The sequence below is a fragment of the Anthonomus grandis genome, chromosome 12 (assembly GCF_022605725.1).
Source record: "Anthonomus grandis grandis chromosome 12, icAntGran1.3, whole genome shotgun sequence".
NCBI lineage: Eukaryota > Metazoa > Arthropoda > Insecta > Coleoptera > Curculionidae > Anthonomus > Anthonomus grandis.
Window position 1 is genome coordinate 27,443,789 of NC_065557.1, and position 21,543 is coordinate 27,465,331.

Below are 21,543 nucleotides of genomic sequence, written 5' to 3' on the forward strand. Positions count from 1 at the left end.
TGGAAATAATTTGGTTGAGTGTTGACAGGAGTTTACATGGTACTTTAAAGGGTTTTAAAAATGGGATCATTCACTTATTTCAATCAACTTAAGCAAAACCAGTTTACAATCACTAAAGAGGTTTACAGGTGTTTATACATGCGATTTAGTTAAACCAATTTCCACTAAACTACTTTAAGGTGCTCATATAAACTTGGTAATTGTCTGTTGGAACTGGGCTGTTAACAAGACTGGTAAATCATCCATTTATCATCCTATCAAATTAAATCTTCCATTTATACACAAATATATTATACATTTCCATACATTTTTTAAATGACTCTTCAACTGCTCACACTACTTGTTGTTCATCAATTATGTTATTCCTTAATTGAGTTAGTGGAATTTCATCCTCTTTATCATAAAAGTTATTGATTCTAAAACTGACCTAAAACAATTCTCGATTGTGGTCTGGCTTACATCTACATTTCAAAGACTGGCCATTTATTATACCCTGAGCAAAAGACGACTACTTGATCTTGATAAAAAATATTTATCAAGATCAAGTTGCCATAACTCAAACAGATCACAGGTCGTCCAAGCTCTTTTGGTTTATATAAGTAACCACCAAACATTTAACTCCTTTAAATCTCTGTTACCTCCATATTTGCTGCAAGTAAACAGTAATCAGTAAACAGTAGTATCATATAATTGGAACCTTTAGTTTGACACTCAAATCACAAAACAGTTTTTCCGCTAACTAAAACTGTTTACTTTTGACATGTGTTTTGCTAATGATGTTAGAATCTTTGGGGAAGATTAAAACTGTGAAAAAGTTGTAACCCTTGAAGATAAAAAATAAGTCATACTCATCTGCATTCAAAAGTCGCATTTTTCCTCTTCTACAGGTAGCACTTTCATCTCAAACTGTTTTCAGACTATGCCATATCTGGACATGGTTGTGTTTCAATATTATAGTTAGCTCTGAGTTGGGTTTTTCAGACTTTGGAGCCTTTAGATGTAACAGAAGTGCCCAAATGTAAAAAAAGATGGTGGTGGTGTTTGTTCTACTTGCTATAACAAAAAATGGAATTCTAAGTAGATTAAGGTGTCTGGTAAATCTATTGAGCAGATGTTTGGATTAAATGAGTTCAAGTCTGATATGGTCCATCTTCCAGCTTTTTGTTATTCATTTATGTGATCATTCATTGTTTGAGAAATCAGAGACCTATCTGAATTGTTTTTTTTTTTGCTATTTAGCAAAACCAGTGACTTTATTTAGCCTGGTTGTACAGGGCTTAATGTTGGTCAAAACCTATAAACTGAATATTTGGATGGACATTCTAATATTTCTACCGGACCATTAGCTGGGAATATATTTAATTCTTTAGATTGTTTTCAAATTGTCGTATTCCCAAATCCAGAGACCCCTTTTTTGAAAAAAATGCAAGTATACCCAAAGTAAGGCAACTATACATCATTTATTAAAAAAAATTATATAACTTTTAAAATAGCATAGCTTAATTTATATTTTGTGGAAGTGTGAAAATTGTTTCAAAGGTAGCATTTTTTAATTTTTGCAAACAGCAGCAAACCTCAATAAGGGCCTAATCTCCCAATTGTGTCATTTATTGTAGATCTATTACTATAGTATTTTTATTGGGAAATTATTAATTTTGCTTCAGTGTTTTTGTTTAAATCTAAACCTTATGAAGTACATTCAAGGATATAGTATATTTTTGATTTCTGAAATGAACTATTTTGAATTGAATTTAAAAAAAAACTATACCTAAAAATGAAAGCAAACTAACGATTTTTTATGTTAAATTATTGTAAGATTAAGTCCTCTTTTGCAAATTTTAAGCTCTGCTATGCTACCATGGCAATCTCACTGCTTTGAGTTTTTTTATGAATAAATAAATTATTACTATTTGACATTGAAGTAGAAAACTTTGAAATAACTATAAAGCCACTGAGTAGGAATATAAAAATGAAGGTTCTCATTAAAGAATGTCTGATTTATTGAAATGTACTTTATTTACTGATTCAAAAAATGGTTTTGAAAGTGGCATAATTTTCATAAGATGTAATTCAATATATATCATACAGAGACGACACCAGATGATATGGTGAAGAGAATCAGAGAATCTTTTTAAAAAACGATCATTACTATGGTACATGAGGCAAAATAGATTTTGCAAAATGAAATTTGCAAATAGATTTGTACTTGTCCATAATGGCCACGATTTTGACCTAAAGTTAAATTTTGGGGTGAACATAGTATTACTTACCTAATAAGTTACTTATTTTGTTGGGTATTACACCACTTTTATAGCAAAAGTCAATTTAGAAAATACTATCTCACATGCTCAAATATTAAAAAGAATAAGAAAATAGACTTATTCACACATTTAAAAGAAATATGAACTTATATCTTTAACAATACCCTTCGTTATATTTAATTTAATTTAAAAAAAATTTAAGTTCAATAAATCTTAAATACAATAGTTTACTTGAGGTATAATAGATTTTTTTATATACCAGGTGAGGTTACCTATCTTTCTCTCTGAGGTTGTTTCTTCTTTTCAATATCCTACCTAACTTTATTCAAATTGAAAAGGAAGAAAAAAAAACTAATTTCTTCAATAAAAATAACTAACTTGAACCAAGGTTTAAGTTAGTACCACCTAGAATATTTAAGTCTGTAAGATATTATTTTCTAAATTGATTTTTACTATAAAAGTGACATAATACCAACAAAATAAGTAACTCATTATGAATTTGTCATAACAATACAGACTTTATAGAAAGATTGCTATCAGCATTTAAAATCTTATTTTTTTTTACTGAACTACTTAAATCACATGGGTTTGTGATAACCTATTTTAACATTACCCTAGAAAACCACATTGAGTTGTTTTTTCAGAAGATGCAACCTTGGATTTTTATGCAAAATATTAATTTTTTTATGAATATATTTTTTGATGCACTAAAATTACATATTACAACTGTATTGTAGGAAACATACCCAGCAGTACCACCAGTATGGTTTGCTGACTCAGAAGAGACAAGCATAACAAATGCTGTGCAAATTCTAAGCAACACAGAAGGCTTAGACAACCATGTGCTTCATCAAGTTATATTACTTCTAAAGGAGCTGTGCAGACTGCATGGGGTATCAGAACCACCTGACTTGGATAGAATAAGAATTTTAAATGAAGAAATAGGAGATAGGTTAGTTTTTACTACTGAAAAAATTTTGCCATAGCAGATTTTTTGGAAGGAATTTGCAAATGATTCTTACACAGCTTTACACTTACCCCAACTTTACTTTCTATGAAAAAGACTCATTTACCATTTGATCTATTTGATGTCATACCTTATATTAGTCTCTCGTAATGTGTATTTATTTTTTATTCTTTTTATTCAAGCCATAAAATTAAATATTGTTTTTAAATTATTTTGGATTGCTTTATTTAATTTTTTACATTTGTCTATAGTGATCTGGAAAAAAAGGTTTTTAAGTGTTTATTTTATTGATGTGTGTGCTGGTAAAACTCAGTTAAAAGTTTTTTTTCAAAGAGCTTTATTGATTTTAAGGCATTCTACATTATTGTGTAATGCTGAACAAGTTTTTTTCGCAGATTCCTATTACTGGACTTAAAAATCTCACAGAATTGAACAATTTTATTCTTTCAATTCTTTCTAAAATCATGGAGCAACAAATTCTTTATTATTTAAATAACAACAATATAATTCCAGAATATTAGTCTTGGCTATAAAGTTAGTTAACTAACGATATATTCGAGTCCTTAAATAAAGATCAAGCAACTATTTTAATTGTCTTAGACTTTACCAATGTATGTGATTTGGTTAATCATAAGACTCTTATTGTTGTTAAATTATATAGAATTTTTTGTATGAATTATTATATAGGAATGTCCTTAATGTTATCTCTGACATACCACAAGGTAGTATTTTGAGTCCATTGCAATATACAATTTACACATCATAATTAACGAAATAATAAAGTTAAAGTAAACATTGTTATGCAGATGATACCCAAATTTATTTTTCATTAAAACATGTCATGTTCAGTTATTCAAGTCATGCCCCTGAAGCTAACTTAAATTTTAATACAGATCTAAATAATATCTTTGCCAAAATCTAGCCCAACATAAGTTATTCTTTTCTGTAATTATAATGCTGTAAAATTTTTAAATTCTGAAAAAATCTTGGGCTATTAACCAAAAAGTAAAAATGTTAGATTCATGTTCCAAAAAATTATTTCTTTACAAAAAAATCACTATACTTATTTAAAAATTTGCTTTGTGGGGCATCATCAGATATACCTTGTTATATATTTTGTTATGCATTTCCTGATTTTATGAAAAATGTTAACACAACTTCATGTAACATATGCTATACTTTAACAGATAAGATACAATGGTTTAAAAAAATTATTATGTAATATTTATAATAAATAAAACATGCAAACGCTAACCCATAAAATAAGAAACAACACAAAAAAGGTTTTTAAATAATAAACCTATTTAATCAGGATTTACTTGAAAATGACTACCTTGAATATTGGATAGGCAAAAGAGGTGAAATTGAATATCCAGCAAGAAGAGCTGACTTTACACACCTAGACTACTTTCTCTAGGGGCATTTGAAAAATAAAATTTATTATATCACTTTTACCTTACTTACATAGAAGAATTAGATTCTGAAGTGAAAAGCATAATCTAAATATTAGAGAAAAAAATTTGCTTACCCTTTTGGGGCACAATAAACAATTGTTAAAGAAGTCAATTTCATACTTAATCAAGCATTACATAAATAAACTAAAAATAAATAATTTAACATTAAAAAGTTTTGAAAAGCTGCTTCTCCTTGGTCAATTACTTGTGTATTAACAAATTTTAATTTTTTCAAAAAGTTTTATATTCTATTTATTAATTGCGAATGAAAATAGATTATATAAATATATTATATAAATAAGAATGAAAATAACTTCTACTGTGATATCTATCTACATGCTTAATTATTAATTCCTTTCGAGCTTCAAAGGTTGCTATTTATATGACTTAAATTTTTGTATTTAATAGCTGATTTAAAAAATAATAATTTGAAGAAAAAACTGCATTTCAAAAGTAATTTTCAATAATCTGCTATTTAAAAAGTAAATGTCCAAAATACTGGGTTAGTTATTTTGAATAGGGGTGTAACAGATTTAACTAATAAAACACAGAAACTAATTTTTCGTTTTTACTTGATTAAAAATTAAAACTTTTAACGCCTATTCATTTAAAAACACACCATTTTAAAAGTTGATTTTGTGCAATTCCGGAAGTGACGGAAAACAACTGAATACGTCAAAAAATGCTCTTATAATTTGTTTGTTTTCATTTGTTTAAACTAAAAAATAAAAAAGGTATTAAGTGGTCTCTTTTTCCTGTGTCACCTTGGAGTTCTGTATTTACCTAAATACTACCTGCCTATTAGTTTTATATTCTGTGATTTATTGTAGTTTGTTTCTAATACACATTATATTATTATTATCTTATTCAAAACATTTGTTTTATTAAGTTATTTTTTATTTTTATAATTTTTTTTGTTTCTTAAAATTTTCAAGCCTTTTTAAATAAATACTTCATTGAAACCCCAATTTTAAATGAAAGACGTTTTTTAAATGAAAAATATACTTGTACAAACTATATTTAAATCATGTTTTTTTAGAATCAGTAGTAGTGGAATTGAGCCAATGGAAGATGAAGGATTGGATAGTGATGCAGATGCACAAGACTCAGATGGAGTAAGTGTAGATGAAGACAGTGATGATGAAGATGATGAGGATTTAGGTAAAAAGCTATATTTTATATTATATTTTCGTATTTTGACGCTTATCGTTTCAATTTATCAATCGCTGAATTAAATATTTGTACTTTTACAATAATTTTTTTTTGTTGAAACTGTTATAGGTATGGATATGGAAGATGGATCTAGTAGTCGACAAAAAGCTGATGAAATGGGCGTTGAGCATCTAGCAACACTGGAAAGGCTTAGGCAAAATCAAAGACAAGATTACTTAAAAGTAAGATCGGTTTTCTAAATATCTAAGACTTATCAGCCTTTTTTTCTATTTAAAAATTACGAATTTGACCAAAATATTTGTTTGTTTTGTTTGCTTGTTTGAAAGTACCTTATTGTCCAAACCACCATTTATGTTACTGAGAAGATTACAAATTTAAAAAAATAAATAAGAAATAGAAAATAAAACTATAAAACGCATTCTAAATCAAAAATAATAGTGTTAGTTAATAGAGAGAAATAAGCAAATAGTGTCAACAGAAAAGTGAAACGTTAAAAATATGCAATCATAAAACGTCGTTACACAAATAAAATTAAATATAACAATATCAATAGCAATTAGAATTTACAATAATCGAAACAATACAGTCATACTCCTTTTACATAAATTTAATTATCAAACATGAAATTATCCTACAAAAACTCCTCAAAAGGTTAAAATATGTTCTCTAGCAAAAATTCTCTAAAAGCATTTAAAAAAGTTCATAGATATCTTACAGTCATAAATGAATCTTAAACTGACTAACAATTTTTGGGTAGAAAAAGGAATACTTCTCTCTCTAATCTTATATGGTTTTTGAGAGGGGAAAGCGGCTTTTTGCGACCTCTTGATGGCCTTTGATTATGTCTGTCACTCTATACTGAACAAATTGAGTCCTTATGGTATAATGGGTCGATACCAAGTTGTTATTGATTTGAAAAATTTCCAGAGAACTTATGGTCAATCCTTTTTATAAAATATGTGAATGCTTTCGCAGTCATTACGATTAATTCAGTTAAAACAGTCTAATATACCGATAAAACTGTATTTCATGCGTCTAATGGAGAGGTGAGAATTGAAAATATACGAAAAGGAACCTAGTTCTGAAAAGTTGTCGTACACTGGCCTTACCACTGCCTATATGATAGTTGCATGGCGAAGGTTTTCTTTTGATCTATTTTTAGCATTTTTGAAATAAACCGTTATTCGCCCTACGCCGGATAATATTTGCCGCCGCCGGTTAGAATCATAGTTTATAAAGGCAAATTGTAAAAAAAATGTTTATTATTTTATCTCTGTTTCTAATTGTTTTTTGTTGTCATTATGATGATTTGGTATTTGCTTCTATACTTTTTTAAAACAGATCTGACAATACTTATTATCTGTCATAAATATTTTTAGTCAATTCTTAGATAGCCAGCTATAGACTGCCATCATGGAATTTGCATTTTGTGAATATGCAGATATCCGTTTAATGTATATACTGCATCAGATAATGCCTTTACGAGAAACAAATTCCGAATTGCAGAATTCTTAATAGGAAAACGTTTGAAAGAGTTTATCTTCGTTTGAGGCAAAGTGGTAGAAATAATATTTGTTTGATCGGGAAATAAATGCGGTGCAAAATTGCGCGAAATCTACGGTTCTTCGAATTTTAAAAAACAAGCTTGCCATTTAGAAAAAGTGCATGCAGATTCTTTCTGAAGATTTTCTACGATAAATGCAATTCTTAGATCAGATTTAGGATAGACCTGAAAATAATACAAATGATAAAGCTGCATTTTCAAAATATGGTATTATAAAAATCTAAATGTCTGCGATGTCTCATCACGAATATCAGTTTAAATTGATCAAGATTTGGGACGCAATCGTCGTCCAGCATTTAATTGGACCGTTTGTCTTATCGAGAATGCTAACGGGAAAATTCAATTTGGAATATTTCCAGAACTTTTAGATGATGTGGCATTAACAATATACTTGGTATTATGTAGTTTATGCATGATGCAGCACGACCTAATCTTAGCCTAGCAGTTCGGGATTATTTAAATAAGTTTTTTGAGAACCGTTGGGTAAGAAAGAAGGAGCATGTTTTTTCTTTTCCTACAGCCCACTGTTGTATTTCCTCATCAGCTAAACTTATTTCAATTTTTTTTGATAGATCTATGATTTTACCCAGCTCTTGATGAAAAATACCTATTTTTAAGCGATTCGCTAAACTAGCAAGAGATATTAGATCTTCTTCATCCCACTCTATATATACTCTATATATATATACTCTATAGATATATATATACAGTGCGAACGTAAAGGTTGGAATAAATTCATTTAAAATTCAGGGGTATGTTCAAAAAAAAAACGCTCGGACATGTCGATTCTTATTTTTAACTGCGGGTTTTCTTACTATAATTTTATGTATACAGGGTGGCCCAAAAATAAGTTACGGTCATCAACGTAATTTTTTTAAATGTAAACACCTATTTTTTATTTTAGATTTAGGTTCTACATCAAATTCTAAGTACATTTCATGTACCATGTCCTATACCTAAACTCGACCGTTGACGATTGAACACAATAAAAGGCTATTTTTGGAAGAGTTATTTATATCAAGCAACCTATCAGTTATTGTTTGGTTATTTACATTTGTGGTTGGTGTTTTTGATTGTTAACTTGTCACAATTTGTTGACATCAAATAATTTTGAGTGAATTTAGTTTGATTTAGATGCCTAAGCAAAGTTTTGCTTGTGTTAAGTTTATCAAAAGATAAAATTAAAATTTCAAAAAATGGTACGTCTTAGTGAGCGAGAGCGAATAGAGATTTTGATGATGATTGGCTATGGAAACAGGATGCGCACTCAGATGGAAGTCTGTGAAATTTATCATGCCAAGTATCCTGATAGGCCACGTATATCTCAAAGTACTGTCAGTAAAATAGAACAGAAATATCGGGATTTGGGTCATGTCAGGGATAATTATACGAAAGGTCGGTCAAGTATATCAGAAGAGAAGCAACTAAATGTTTTTCTGGCAGTTGAAGAAGATTGCCATAAAACGACTCGCAATATTGCGTTAGAAAATCAGATATCCCAGACATCCGTCGTTAAGTATTTAGGTATAAATAAATGGCACCCTTACAAAGTTCAATTGGTTCATGAACTAAATGAAGATGACCCAGATAGGCGTTTAGAATTTTGTGAGAGACTTATGGACTTGTCTAACTCGAAAAACTCATCCATTATCCCAAAGATGCTGGTCATACACTTTTATAAAAGGTAAAAAACACGAAATCTACAGCATCACAAATACATTTAATAAAATAACGAAGGTTACATGTTTCGCTCGACTAGAGCATCATCAGACCTAAACAATAATTAAAATTATGTAACCCGAAAAAAGGAGAATTCAACAAAAACTTACCGTAACATACACAAAACACCTAATATTTAAGTAAACAAAGATTACAATAAAGTGGCACTATCTATGTACAAAGAACTCAACTAAACAATCAAATCCTTTATACATTTCAGAAATCTAACCATCATTTAGGAGTCTGGAACTACTTGAGGTTATTAAAAACTAGGTGGCCATCAAAATCAAACCTTTCATTAACGCAGGACAGATCTGGGCTTTTAAAAAGGGCTTAAGAAGGGCTTTAATAACCTCAAGTAGTTCCAGACTCCTAAATGATGGTTAGATTTCTGAAATGTATAAAGGATTTGATTGTTTAGTTGAGTTCTTTGTACATAGATAGTGCCACTTTATTGTAATCTTTGTTTACTTAAATATTAGGTGTTTTGTGTATGTTATGGTAAGTTTTTGTTGAATTCTCCTTTTTTCGGGTTACATAATTTTAATTATTGTTTAGGTCTGATGATGCTCTAGTCGAGCGAAACATGTAACCTTCGTTATTTTATTAAATGTATTTTTGATGCTGTAGATTTCGTGTTTTTTACCTTTTATAAAAGTGTATGACCAGCATCTTTGGGATAATGGATGAGTTTTTCGAGTTAAATAATGCTAATCAAGCTTCACTCATCCGCCTCTACCAGAAAAACCTTATCTCAAGGAAGAATTACCTACTGAAGATATGGTTTATTCAACAATGCTTGCTTTTTCACCTTACGCCAAATTTCGTTTCTTTGCAATGCAAAATAAGGACTCATGCAGGTAGAAAAGCCTTAGACCTGGCTAGAAAATCATGGTTGAAAGAAGAAATCAAAGACCACTACAGGAACTTAAACAACGTCAATGTAAAATTAAAGTTTTTATTTTTCAAACTTAACAACGTATTACATTATGCGGAATTTATTTATTTGGATTGTAAATTCAGAGATGAAGTAACATATTTCGGCTCTACTACTTTTAATAGATTACACAAGAAACTTAGTGTTTAGAAGGGTGCCATTGATTAGAAAAGGGTTCTAATCAATTGAGGCCCTATAGACTGTAAAATTTATAGGTTGCGATGGTTCATATACCTTTGGACGGTTTTACACCACAGCCTGCTGACTTAGTACGAAAATATAAAAGTGATTGAATTAAATTAACAGTAAAAAGACTTACCTAGGGGTCAGTCAGGATCAGGATAACACAAGAGGTTTTTGCGGAAGGCCGCGCGAATACTGGTCGTAAAATGGTTATTAACAGTAAGACGATCTAGTACCGAGTGTTTTCACCTCGATTCCCCGCGTTAGTCTTTTCGGTACTTGCGTGTGACGTATTATTTGGGTATGTACCAGGTTTGTAGTAAAAGTAAAGAATAGCAAGTAAGGAAATATTATAGGGAGAGGCGAGGAAACAAGGCAAATCTCGACATTCATTATCTAAAACAAAAAAATATTAGCAGCAAGAAGCGATACTTTGAATGCACTTAAGAATATAACTTATAGAACTAAACTAAATCAAACTAAGTATTAAACTAATCAATAAAGTGAAATTGAGATGACTACAAGAACAGAACACTTAGTAACCTTAAAAACAAATATATAACTTCACTTAGACTCAATGATTTCCACGAATATCGCAAAAGAAATTTTAGTCATGTTTTTCACGATAGATTTATGAACCTTAGTGATGTTTCTTTTTCTGAAGTCGAATTAAAATTTCTTAACAACAATTTAAAATTTAATCTTCCTACCAGAACCGACCGATGTGTTAGGGAAACATTGGCTGTAGAGGCTGAAAATGCTCTACAGTCAACGGATATATCAAATAAGAACATTTTAAGAGCAAGAATAATTTCCTTTTTAAATCAAAATTGTTTCCTTAACAATAAACAGAGAATAAATCAAAACAACAACAAAATATTAAGATCTATAAAAAAGAAAATGAGGGACAACGATATAGTTTTCACAAAAGCCGATAAGGGATCATGCTTACTTGCCTTAAAAAGAGACGATTACATAAATAAAGTAATGGATTTTCTAAACACAGAAGACTTTGAAAAGGTCGACAGAGAGCCGACAGGTCCATTCTTTAATAAATTAAAAAAAGTCTTAGACATGACCTTGGTAACCTTAGAATATTTTAATTCCACAAAACAAAAACTATATCCCATGAACCCTAAAACACCTCTATTATATGGGTTGCCAAAAGTCCATAAAACTAGCATGCCAATTAGACCTGTGGTTTCCTTTGTTGACTCCCCTTGTTACCAGTTATCATCTTGGCTTAACAACGTTCTTAGAAATGTCTCAAACTTCAAAGCACCATATTCTGTAACAAATTCAGTGAATTTTGCCAAAAGCATTCAGAATGTTCACGTTCCAGATACAGCCCAGCTTATATCGCTAGACGTGAAAAACTTATTTCCAAGCATTCCACCCGCTGATTGTCTGGTCTTAGTCAAAGATCTTCTCAGGGGGAAACTTGATTCACTTTTGGTGGAAAATCTACTTTTGCTTCTTTCTACTGTGTTAGATCAAAATTTTTTCCAATTTAACAACCGTTTTTTCAAACAAAAAGAAGGTCTAGCAATGGGCATCATCTTTTATAAACGGTATGTGGATGATATATGTTTGATTTGGAATGGAAGTGAGGTAGAGCTTACAAATTTCCATAATTATGTCAACTCTCTTCACTCTAAAATTGAGTTCACAATTGAACGGGAACAGAACAACACCTTACCATTCTTAGATTTATTACTTAAGAGGGAAAGAAATAAGATATCCTTTGAAATATTTCGTAAACAAGCAACAACAGATAATATTATACAATATAATTCAACATCACCGTCCTTACATAAATTTGCTGCTTTCCATTCTTTATTTTATAGACTTTTTAACATCCCACTTTCTCGTGAAGCTTTTAAAAAAGAATTCCTTGCCATTAAACAACTAGCAGTCAGTAACTTCTTCCCTCTTAAACCTATATATAAAATGTATTTTCAGTATGTGAACAAGTATAAATTATCATTTAATTTTATCAGACAACAAACAAACAATATCAAAACTTTTAGGTCGTTTACTTATTTTGGACCAATTTCGTCACAATTATCCCGCTTTTTTTCTGCCTTTGGCATAACCCCAGCTTTTAAAACCAATAATACCTTAAATAGACATCTAATTAAAACTAAAGATAAACTACCCCCGCTATCTTCTCCAGGAGTTTATGAGATTAGGTGTAAAGAGTGCCCTGCAGTGTACGTCGGCCAGTCTGGTAGGAAGATTTCTACTAGGATTAGTGAACACAAGGCCCAATACAATAAATTTAAAAATACCGAAATCACAGTGACCAGATCAGCTTTTGCTAATCACCTTCTCGACTCCAAACATGATTTTCCTGACAGCCAAAATATAAAAATACTGCATCAATGCAACAAAAGTAAAAAACTAGACTTGTTGGAGACAATGGAGATTAGTAAAGCTTTTAAAAGCCCAGATCTGTCCTGCGTTAATGAAAGGTTTGATTTTGATGGCCACCTAGTTTTTAATAACCTCAAGTAGTTCCAGACTCCTAAATGATGGTTAGATTTCTGAAATGTATAAAGGATTTGATTATATATATATATATATATATTATATGTTTTATTATATATATATTGAGTATATATATATTCAATATATATATGTTTATAAGTCAAAATCTTTTGCTCATAAACATATCACATATATATGATATGCCTTTTTTAATTTTTTTAATCTTTTAAATAAATATCTTATATCCATTTATGTTTTAATTATAATGAACATTTTACTGCCTTTAAACTTTGTTGTCGATCGATACTACGGAGGTTCCTTAGATATCGCAATATATTATAGTTGTTTTGATTTTTTCGTTTCATTGATGACACAATAAATAAATAAAATACGGATGATCTTTTTTGTATACCGGGAATATCAAAGAATTAGATTACATACACAACATAATATGTTGCGCTATCTAAGGAATCTCCGTATCGCCCGACAACCAAGTTTAAAGACAGTAACATATATTTATTATAAATTAATCATTAGTTGTTTAAGAACTAAAAAGACTATTGTATATAATAAGCATTTTTTTGTGGTTCACTACTTTTTTATGTCTGTCCTTATAATGTTCATAGGCAAAAGTTTTGTACTTTTTATATAAGTTAAACTATTTTATAAAGTTAATATATATATATATATATATATGTATACAGTAATGGCCAAAAGTAGATAGACAAATGGTTTTTTAAAAAAATCAAAGGAATTAAAAATTCTATAATAAAGATATTTAAGTATATTATGGGCAACATAAACATGTATAAAAATAATAACACATTCTTTAGAAACAATCACCTAATTTGGTAAATAATAAGAAATAACTAAATATAGACTGGACAAAAGTAGATAGACAAATTTAAAAAATAACCAATACTCTTTTTTTTTATTGAAGTGTTTTTTTTAAATTACAAGCTAAACCATCTACAATATTAGTATTTTGTTTCTTCCCATTATTTTCTATTACAGCCTGACATCTACATGGCATTGATTCAATAAGATTGTCTATGAGTTTAAAACCTAGTTTGTATCCCTAATATCACGATCTACAATTTTCCCATAAATTTTCAATGGGATTAAGATCGGGGACTGGGATGGCCGTTTTAAAACTGGTATTTTTTCTTCTTCGAAAAATTGCTTCATAATTTTGAAGGAATGCTTCAGGTCATTATCTTGCTGGAATTGGAATCTCAATGGTAAATTGTCTTCGACATCGGGCAACATAACGTCTCTGAGAATATCCCTGTACATAAACCTGTCCATTATGCCCTCTATGCGATGTATCGGGCCCATTCCATAAACTGAGAAGTTTGGGGTTGAAACCATCACTGATCCACCTCCATGCTTAACTGTGGGTTTTGTGTACTTGGGATTCAAACGCTGGCCAGAAGGACGTCTAACATATTGAATTCCATCGGAATTAAAGAACTTAAACTTCGATTCGTCGCTCCAGCAAACACGTTTCCATTCATGCTTCGTCCAGTGTATATGCTGACAGGCAAATTCCAATCGGGCTAAGCGATTCTTTTTTGAAAGCAATGGTTTTTTTGCTGGCCTACGTGCAAATAGATTCTCTTCTACCAACCTTCGTCTTACATATTACAAATCCCTAGAGCCTGTAATTCTATCTGAATTTGACGAGAAGTCGTGAAAGGGTTATTCTGGCTAATTTGTTTTAATTTGGGTATAGCTGTAATGTCCATTTTTTTTGGTCGACCAGATTTATTTTTTGGCTCTAATGATCTTCTCCTTTCATATCTTTTGATAATTGCCCAAACAGCTTTTCTTTTAACATCAAATTTACGAGCACTATCAATTTGACGATCACCCGCGCGATATGCATTAATAATGCGTTGTCTTAAATCAAGAGAGAATCTTATTCCGCGTGGCATGTTGCACCTTGAGTTAAAGAGAAGCAATACTATACTAATTTTATTTTATAAATATCTAGACAAAAAAATAATTCCAAAATTGTTTTTGTCTATCTACCTTTGACCAGCTATATTTATATTATTGCTTTATCTGATAGCAAGCAAAATATTTAACTGAAATTTATGAAATCATATTGAAATGAACTGAAATTAATACATATATATACTGATTCTCATTTGTTTTTAAATAATAGCGTAATTAAAATGTTTAAAATAGATTACCGTTTCTTATCATAAATGCTTTAGGTACCGATTGTTTGGTCCGTTTTGTCGTTCTGATATGTTTTAGCGTCAGCGAGATTGACGCGTTTATCGGCGAGTTTACATTTTTTTTAATTTATTAAAACAACGCTATAATTAAAACGATGCTAATATAAGGAGTTTTGTTTCTAATTGTGGGGTCATATGGGTTTTTTTTAAATATTATTTTCACTCGTCCAATACTCACCTGAAGTTTGGTGCGTCCCTCAAGTCTCACCTTGTATATACAGTAGTGGCAGAAAGTAGAGCAACTTCTTTATTTTAAACACATCTATTTTATTTAGTAAGAAAATACAATCATATTGGAAATATAATACCAATAAGATCTAAGCATTATAAATCTATCAACAACTTAACTTAATATTCTTTGTTTATATTTTTTATGTACAAAAATTAATTCTGGGGCGGAAAAAAGTAGAGCAACTTTTTAAGAATTGATGTTTTTCTTTTAGTAAAAACTGAAATACAATTACAATTTTAGTATTTTGTAAAATATCCATCATTTTTGATAACTTCCTCACAACGGTGACACATAGATTGCAGTAACCTAGAAATTATTACTGGGTCCATATTAATCCAAGCTTCGTGTAATGCATTGAACAATTCGTCCTTATTTTTGTAAGTTTTCCCCCTTATTTTCCTATCCAAAATTTCCCATAGGTTCTCGATGGGGTTTAAATCTGGTGATTGATTTGGCCAGTCCATTACTTGAACATATTGCTGTTTAAACCAAGCCTTTACATATTTAGAAAAATGCTTTGGATCATTGTCCTGCTGAAAAATGTGCCTAAGGGGCATTTTCTCGTCTGCATATGGAACCATTTCATTTTCCAGAATATCTTTGTACATAAATCTATCCATTATCAGTAGCACCCTGAGTATGGCCGAATATAGGCCGAAAAGTCGGCAAGATGTTTGTGTCTAGATGTGTGTAGATTTCTTTATTTCAGTTCTACAGCTTCTTTTAAAAAATCACTAAAATCCATCATTATAAGCTTTTTTTATACAAGTTTTTGGAAATCATGACAAAGAAGAAAGGCATTGTCTGGTAAATCGAGTCATAATTCTATTTCTCGTGATCAGATCGGCTTTATTTTTATCCTAAAAGTTCTTTTCTAGTGTTCCTTAGCTTACATTGAAAAAATTAATCAAATTATTATTAGTTAGAATTTTTATTATTATTAGTTAGAATTTTTATCACCATTTGGATAACACACAATAGTTTTTTTTGTAAGTCCGTAAAAAGACTTTTTTAGGATTACTCAATTTTTATTTAGTACAAATATCACTCTAAGAAAAAGATACCTTAGTCAATATCTTTAAATCTATAAAAATTCTAACTAATAAATTTGATTAATTTTTTCAATGTAAGCTAAAGAATACTACAAAAGAACTTTTAGGACAAAAATAAAGCCGATCTGATCACGAGAAATACAATTATGACTCGATTTACCAGACAATGCCTTTCTTCTTTGTCATGATTTCCAAAAACTTGTATAAAAAAGCTTATAATGATGGATTTTAGTCATTTTTTAAAAGAAAGCTGTAGAACTGAAATAAAGAAATCTAATATAAACTCAAGCCCATTTGAGCACTACAAGTTAAGTTATGACTTAAGTTAAAAACGATCATTAAGTTTAATAGTTAAGTCATAAAGTTTACTTTAGTACGCATGTAGATGACGATTTTATTACTCTATACATCCCTGAAATACAGCATAATGAATTTAAGAACATTTTAATTAGTTGTGGCAGCAAAAAGTACTTACAGGTTTCTCACATGTCGTTTAAGCACTTTTATCTAATAGAAAATGGTCTGAACTTCGCTTAAGGTGTGTAACGAAAAATAGCCTCCACATAAAACTTTATTATTCACTATTCTATTTTCTCTTGAAGAAATACATTTTTTGGAGCTTAAAATAAAGGCAACAAAATATTTACGTGGGCATGTATCTTTTTAGGGATCTGTGTCAGGATCCGTGCAAGCAACAGATAGGCTAATGAAAGAGTTGCGCGATATATACCGTTCAGACTCATTCAAAAACAAAATGTATCAAATTGAGCTGGTCAACGATTCCCTCTACGAGTGGAACGTAAGGCTAATGGCCGTGGATCCCGACAGTTCTTTGTCACACGACCTACAGATGCTCAAAGAAAAGGAGGGAAAAGACTGCATACTGTTGAATATGTTATTTAAAGATACGTATCCCTTTGAGCCACCCTTTGTCAGAGTTGTACACCCGATCATATCTGGTAAGAGTTTTTTTATTTCTTATTATTTTATATAATTTTGTACATATTTCATTGAGACTAATTCATAATCTTTCAGGTGGATATGTGTTAGTCGGGGGTGCAATTTGTATGGAACTATTGACGAAACAAGGATGGTCTAGTGCCTATACAGTGGAGGCCGTCATAATGCAAATCTCTGCAACATTAGTGAAAGGAAAAGCTCGAATTCAGTTCGGTCCGCCTAAAGTGTGCTCGCAGGGCCAGTATAGTCTTGCCAGGGCACAACAGAGCTTTAAAAGTCTTGTACAAATTCACGAAAAGAATGGTAAGTTAAACTTTCATGTATTTTATGGTTCAAATTTAATTATAAAATCTCAAACGAGAAAAACTTTTTATTAAAAAATATGTGTGTTCGCTATTCACTTCCTAACAGAATTTAATATCCTATCAAAAAAATAAGAGTAAAGTTTATGCATAATTTAAAAACTCATTATTTTATTTACTTAATAGTTAAGTTGTGTAAAGCGTCAAAGGTATTTAACAAAAATAAAACAATAAAATTCGGAATATTTTTATCAGTGTAACAAATTAAAAATATTTTAATCTAATAATATAAGTGGACAAAAAAAAGAGTATTCTAAAAAATATTTTTTCTACAAAAAACAACTAAACATTTTATAAGATAATCCTTAGTATTTCGTAGCATCACCTTTGTTTTTCAAAACGGCAGCACATCTTCGATGCATAGAGCCAATTAACTTTCGGTGATTCTTCTATGGTGATACAGTACCAAGCTTTTTTCATTTCTTCCCATAAAACCTTTTTGTTTGAAGTTTTCCTGCCCGCCACTCTATTTTTTAGCTCTCTTTAAAGGTTCTCAATCGAGTTTAAATCGGGCGATTGAGATGGCCAATTTAAAAGTGTAACATTTTTACTGCTAAACCACTTCTTTACGATCTTTGCAGTGTGTTTTGGAGCGTTGTCTTGCTGGTAAACGCATCTGAAAGGCATATTATCTTCTGCATAAGGTAGCATGACTGTCTCTAAAATATTTAAGTAGATTTCTTTGGTCATCTACCATCCAAATTTGTCTAACACACTAGACTTAAGAATTAGAGCCATTGCACCATGTACACACACTCCGTACATTCACGCCTTGGGTATTGCAAAAACAATAAATGGATGTCGATTTCGAAAAATCTGTTTTCTGCTAAGGCACACTTCCACTTTAATCGATTTGTTAATAAACAAAAATATACCGGGTGACATAGAAAACAGGGAACACTTATTGACTCTACTTTTCAGAATAAACAAACGAAATTTGTTACATCGATAGAATAGTTTAAAGAGCATCTTTTGACATATTATATTGTTTTCCATCCTTTGACAAACTTTCTTATTTTAAATGGGACAATTGGTATATTATTACGTATTTCGATAGAAAATAATATTCTGAAAACAATTATACATACTATATTTGCTACTTTTTGTTTTATACTCAAAGAAATTTTTTTTTTTTAAATTTTAAAATAGGGTGCCTGTGTAAAAAATGAATGCGTTGAATGTTTTAATTTTTAACGAAGTAAGTCAATAAAAATAGCACAGATGGCTTTGATTTATTTAATAACAGGAAGCTGTGTAATGACACGCCTGCTTATTTTTTTTCAATTAACATAACACATATTTTGTCAAACGTCATATATTTATGCAACGAAAACTATTTTTCCGTGATTACTTAATTAAAAATTAAAACTTTCAATGCTTTAATGGCACCTTATTTTAAAATTCAAGAAAAAAAAATTTCCTATGAGTATAAAACAAAAAGTAGCAAAAATCAGTATCATTGTTTTCAGGATATTATTTTCTATCGAAATATGTAATAATATATCAAGTGTGCCATTTAAAATAAGAAAGTTAGTGTCACTTCTAGTTAAACTGGAAGTGGTGAATAACCACTGAAAATGTCAAAAGATGCTCTTATAACAATTCCATCGATATACCAAATTTCATTTGTTTTTCTTTTCTTTTTCAAGAGTGAAATAGTTATTAAGTGTTCTCTTTTTCATGTGTCACCCGGTATATACTTAATAAACAAAAATATATATGTACCGGGTGGAGCATCGCCGAGCGGAACATAGGAAATCCTATGTAAATTCTTCCTTGTACATTTTACCGAAAAAATGTAAGATTAAATAAAAACTTTTTGAAGAGACCAATCTGGCAAACCCTTGTGCAAAGTTTCAAAAAAATTTTATAAGCGAATCTTGAATTATTCAATTAAATGTAATTGCAAAATTACCAATTTTTCGGTTCAGGTAAAACCAGACACCAGCCACCAGCAAACAATTTGTTATAAGGCTTTGTCAAATCTGACGTACAGCCGAATACAAGAAATGTTTTTTTTTCGTTTTATCAATCTCACAACCATACATTCAAAGTAAGACACGTTAACATATTGATATGTTAAAACCTAATTCATTATATTCTATGCTTAACTCTTTTGGGTACGTACAATTAATAAATAAACCAACTCGTATAACAAATACTACTTCAACATGCTTAGATCCCATTTTTATCAATACTAAAGATATTTGTCATAAAAGTGGCACCGTAGTTTCAGGTTTAAGTGATCACAATCAAATACCTTTCTGCACTTTAAAATTAGTAGTTAAAAGACAAAAACAAAAATTTATAACCATCCGCAATTTTAAACATTTCAATGAGATATATTTTAGGATCGATTTATCACAGATTTACTGGGATAATATTTATTATCTTGAAGACATAAATAAAAAAGTTCAATATTTAGAACAAAATATTAATTATTTATTTAATATTCATGAAAAAGCCAGCTCCCTGGTTGACAGACACCTTAAGACTTATTTTAAAGGAACGTGATAAGGCTTTGACTAAACTATAAAAAATATTAGGTCCAATGCCTCTGGTGTGGATAACATAACTCGACGTATGTTACACTTATGTCTCCCTAATATATTGGATCATGTTACTCATATTATAAATTGTTGTTTGGAGGTAGGATATTTTCCTACGGCCTGGCGTGAATCAGTGGTATGTCCGATTCCCAAATCCTCCAGTCCTGAATGTATTCAAGATTTGCGTCTGATAAGTTTGCTTCCCGTAATCTCCAAAGTTCTCGAAAGAATAGTCTATATGCAGCTGTCATCATTTATAATGTCAAATAATATCCTCCCTTCCCATCAGTCTGGCTTTAGGAAACATCGTAGTACACTTCTAAACGTTACCGATAATATCATGCGAGCTCTTGACAAAAAGATTTCAGCCATTATGATAGCTCTTGATTTCTCGAAAGCATTTGATGTCATTGATCATGATTTGCTTGTAGCGAAACTGAAATATTATGGCTGTAGTGAGGTTGTTTTGTCCTTTTTTAAAACTTACTTATGGCGTAGAACCCAGAAAGTGAGGGTGAATAATGAATATTCTGCTTCGAAAAACATTATTTCTGGTGTCCCACAAGGGTCGATCCTAGGCCCATTATTATTTCTTATATATACTTCAGATTTACCCGGTCTAGTTGAAGATTCTGAAATACATCAGTATGCTGATGACACTCAATACTTACATTATTTTGACTCTGCTAATTTTGATAATGTGGTTCAAAAGAGCATAACCTTGTCATTAATCCTAAGAAAACAAAAATGGTTTTGTTTTCAAACCGAGGATCACATAAAAATTTAATGGAAACTGTTCACATTCAATTGGATAACGAAACTATTTTGTTCTCTGATACTGTGAAGGTTCTGGGACTTACAATAGACAATTCTTTAAGGTTTAAGGAACATGTTAATACTCTTCTGCAGAGGTGTTATTTACGCATGCGTATGCTTTATACCAATAAACACATTTTAAATTTTAAAACTAGGAAAAAACTCGTAGTGGCTCTTGTTTTATCTATTTTAAATTACTGCCTTATAGTTTATTATCTTTGCTTAGACCAAATAAATCGTTACCGCCTGCAACGCGTGCACAATACTTGCGGTAGATTTATTTTTAACCTCGGAAAGTTTGATCATGTATCAGACTCTATATTTCAGTTGAGGTGGTTAACGCTACCTTACCTATTCAAATTCTTCACTTCTACTTTTCTTTATCGATTATATGTTAGTCAAAGACCTGAATATCTTTTTGAAAAGTTAATACCAAGAAACCAGGTTCACACTCGAAATATTAGATACAACATCTTGACCATGCCGCACCATTCCACGGCTCTGTTCGAGCGATCTTTTACTTATAATGCCGTTAAGTTCTTTAATACTTATAAACCAATATTTAATACTTCGTTAAA

At 30.4% G+C, this 21,543-nt stretch overlaps 1 protein-coding gene across 1 annotated transcript in view; it reads left to right on the forward strand.

Annotated features, from left to right (window-relative positions):
- Window positions 1-21,543, forward strand: part of LOC126742925 (ubiquitin-conjugating enzyme E2 Q2) — a 43,679-nt gene that overhangs the window by 2,218 nt on the left and 19,918 nt on the right. Inside the window, exons 2-6 of the mRNA XM_050449801.1 lie at window positions 2,999-3,213; window positions 5,722-5,843; window positions 5,964-6,076; window positions 16,946-17,237; window positions 17,314-17,541. Coding sequence (XP_050305758.1) covers window positions 2,999-3,213; window positions 5,722-5,843; window positions 5,964-6,076; window positions 16,946-17,237; window positions 17,314-17,541 — 970 coding nt within the window. The remainder of the gene's footprint in view (window positions 1-2,998; window positions 3,214-5,721; window positions 5,844-5,963; window positions 6,077-16,945; window positions 17,238-17,313; window positions 17,542-21,543) is intronic.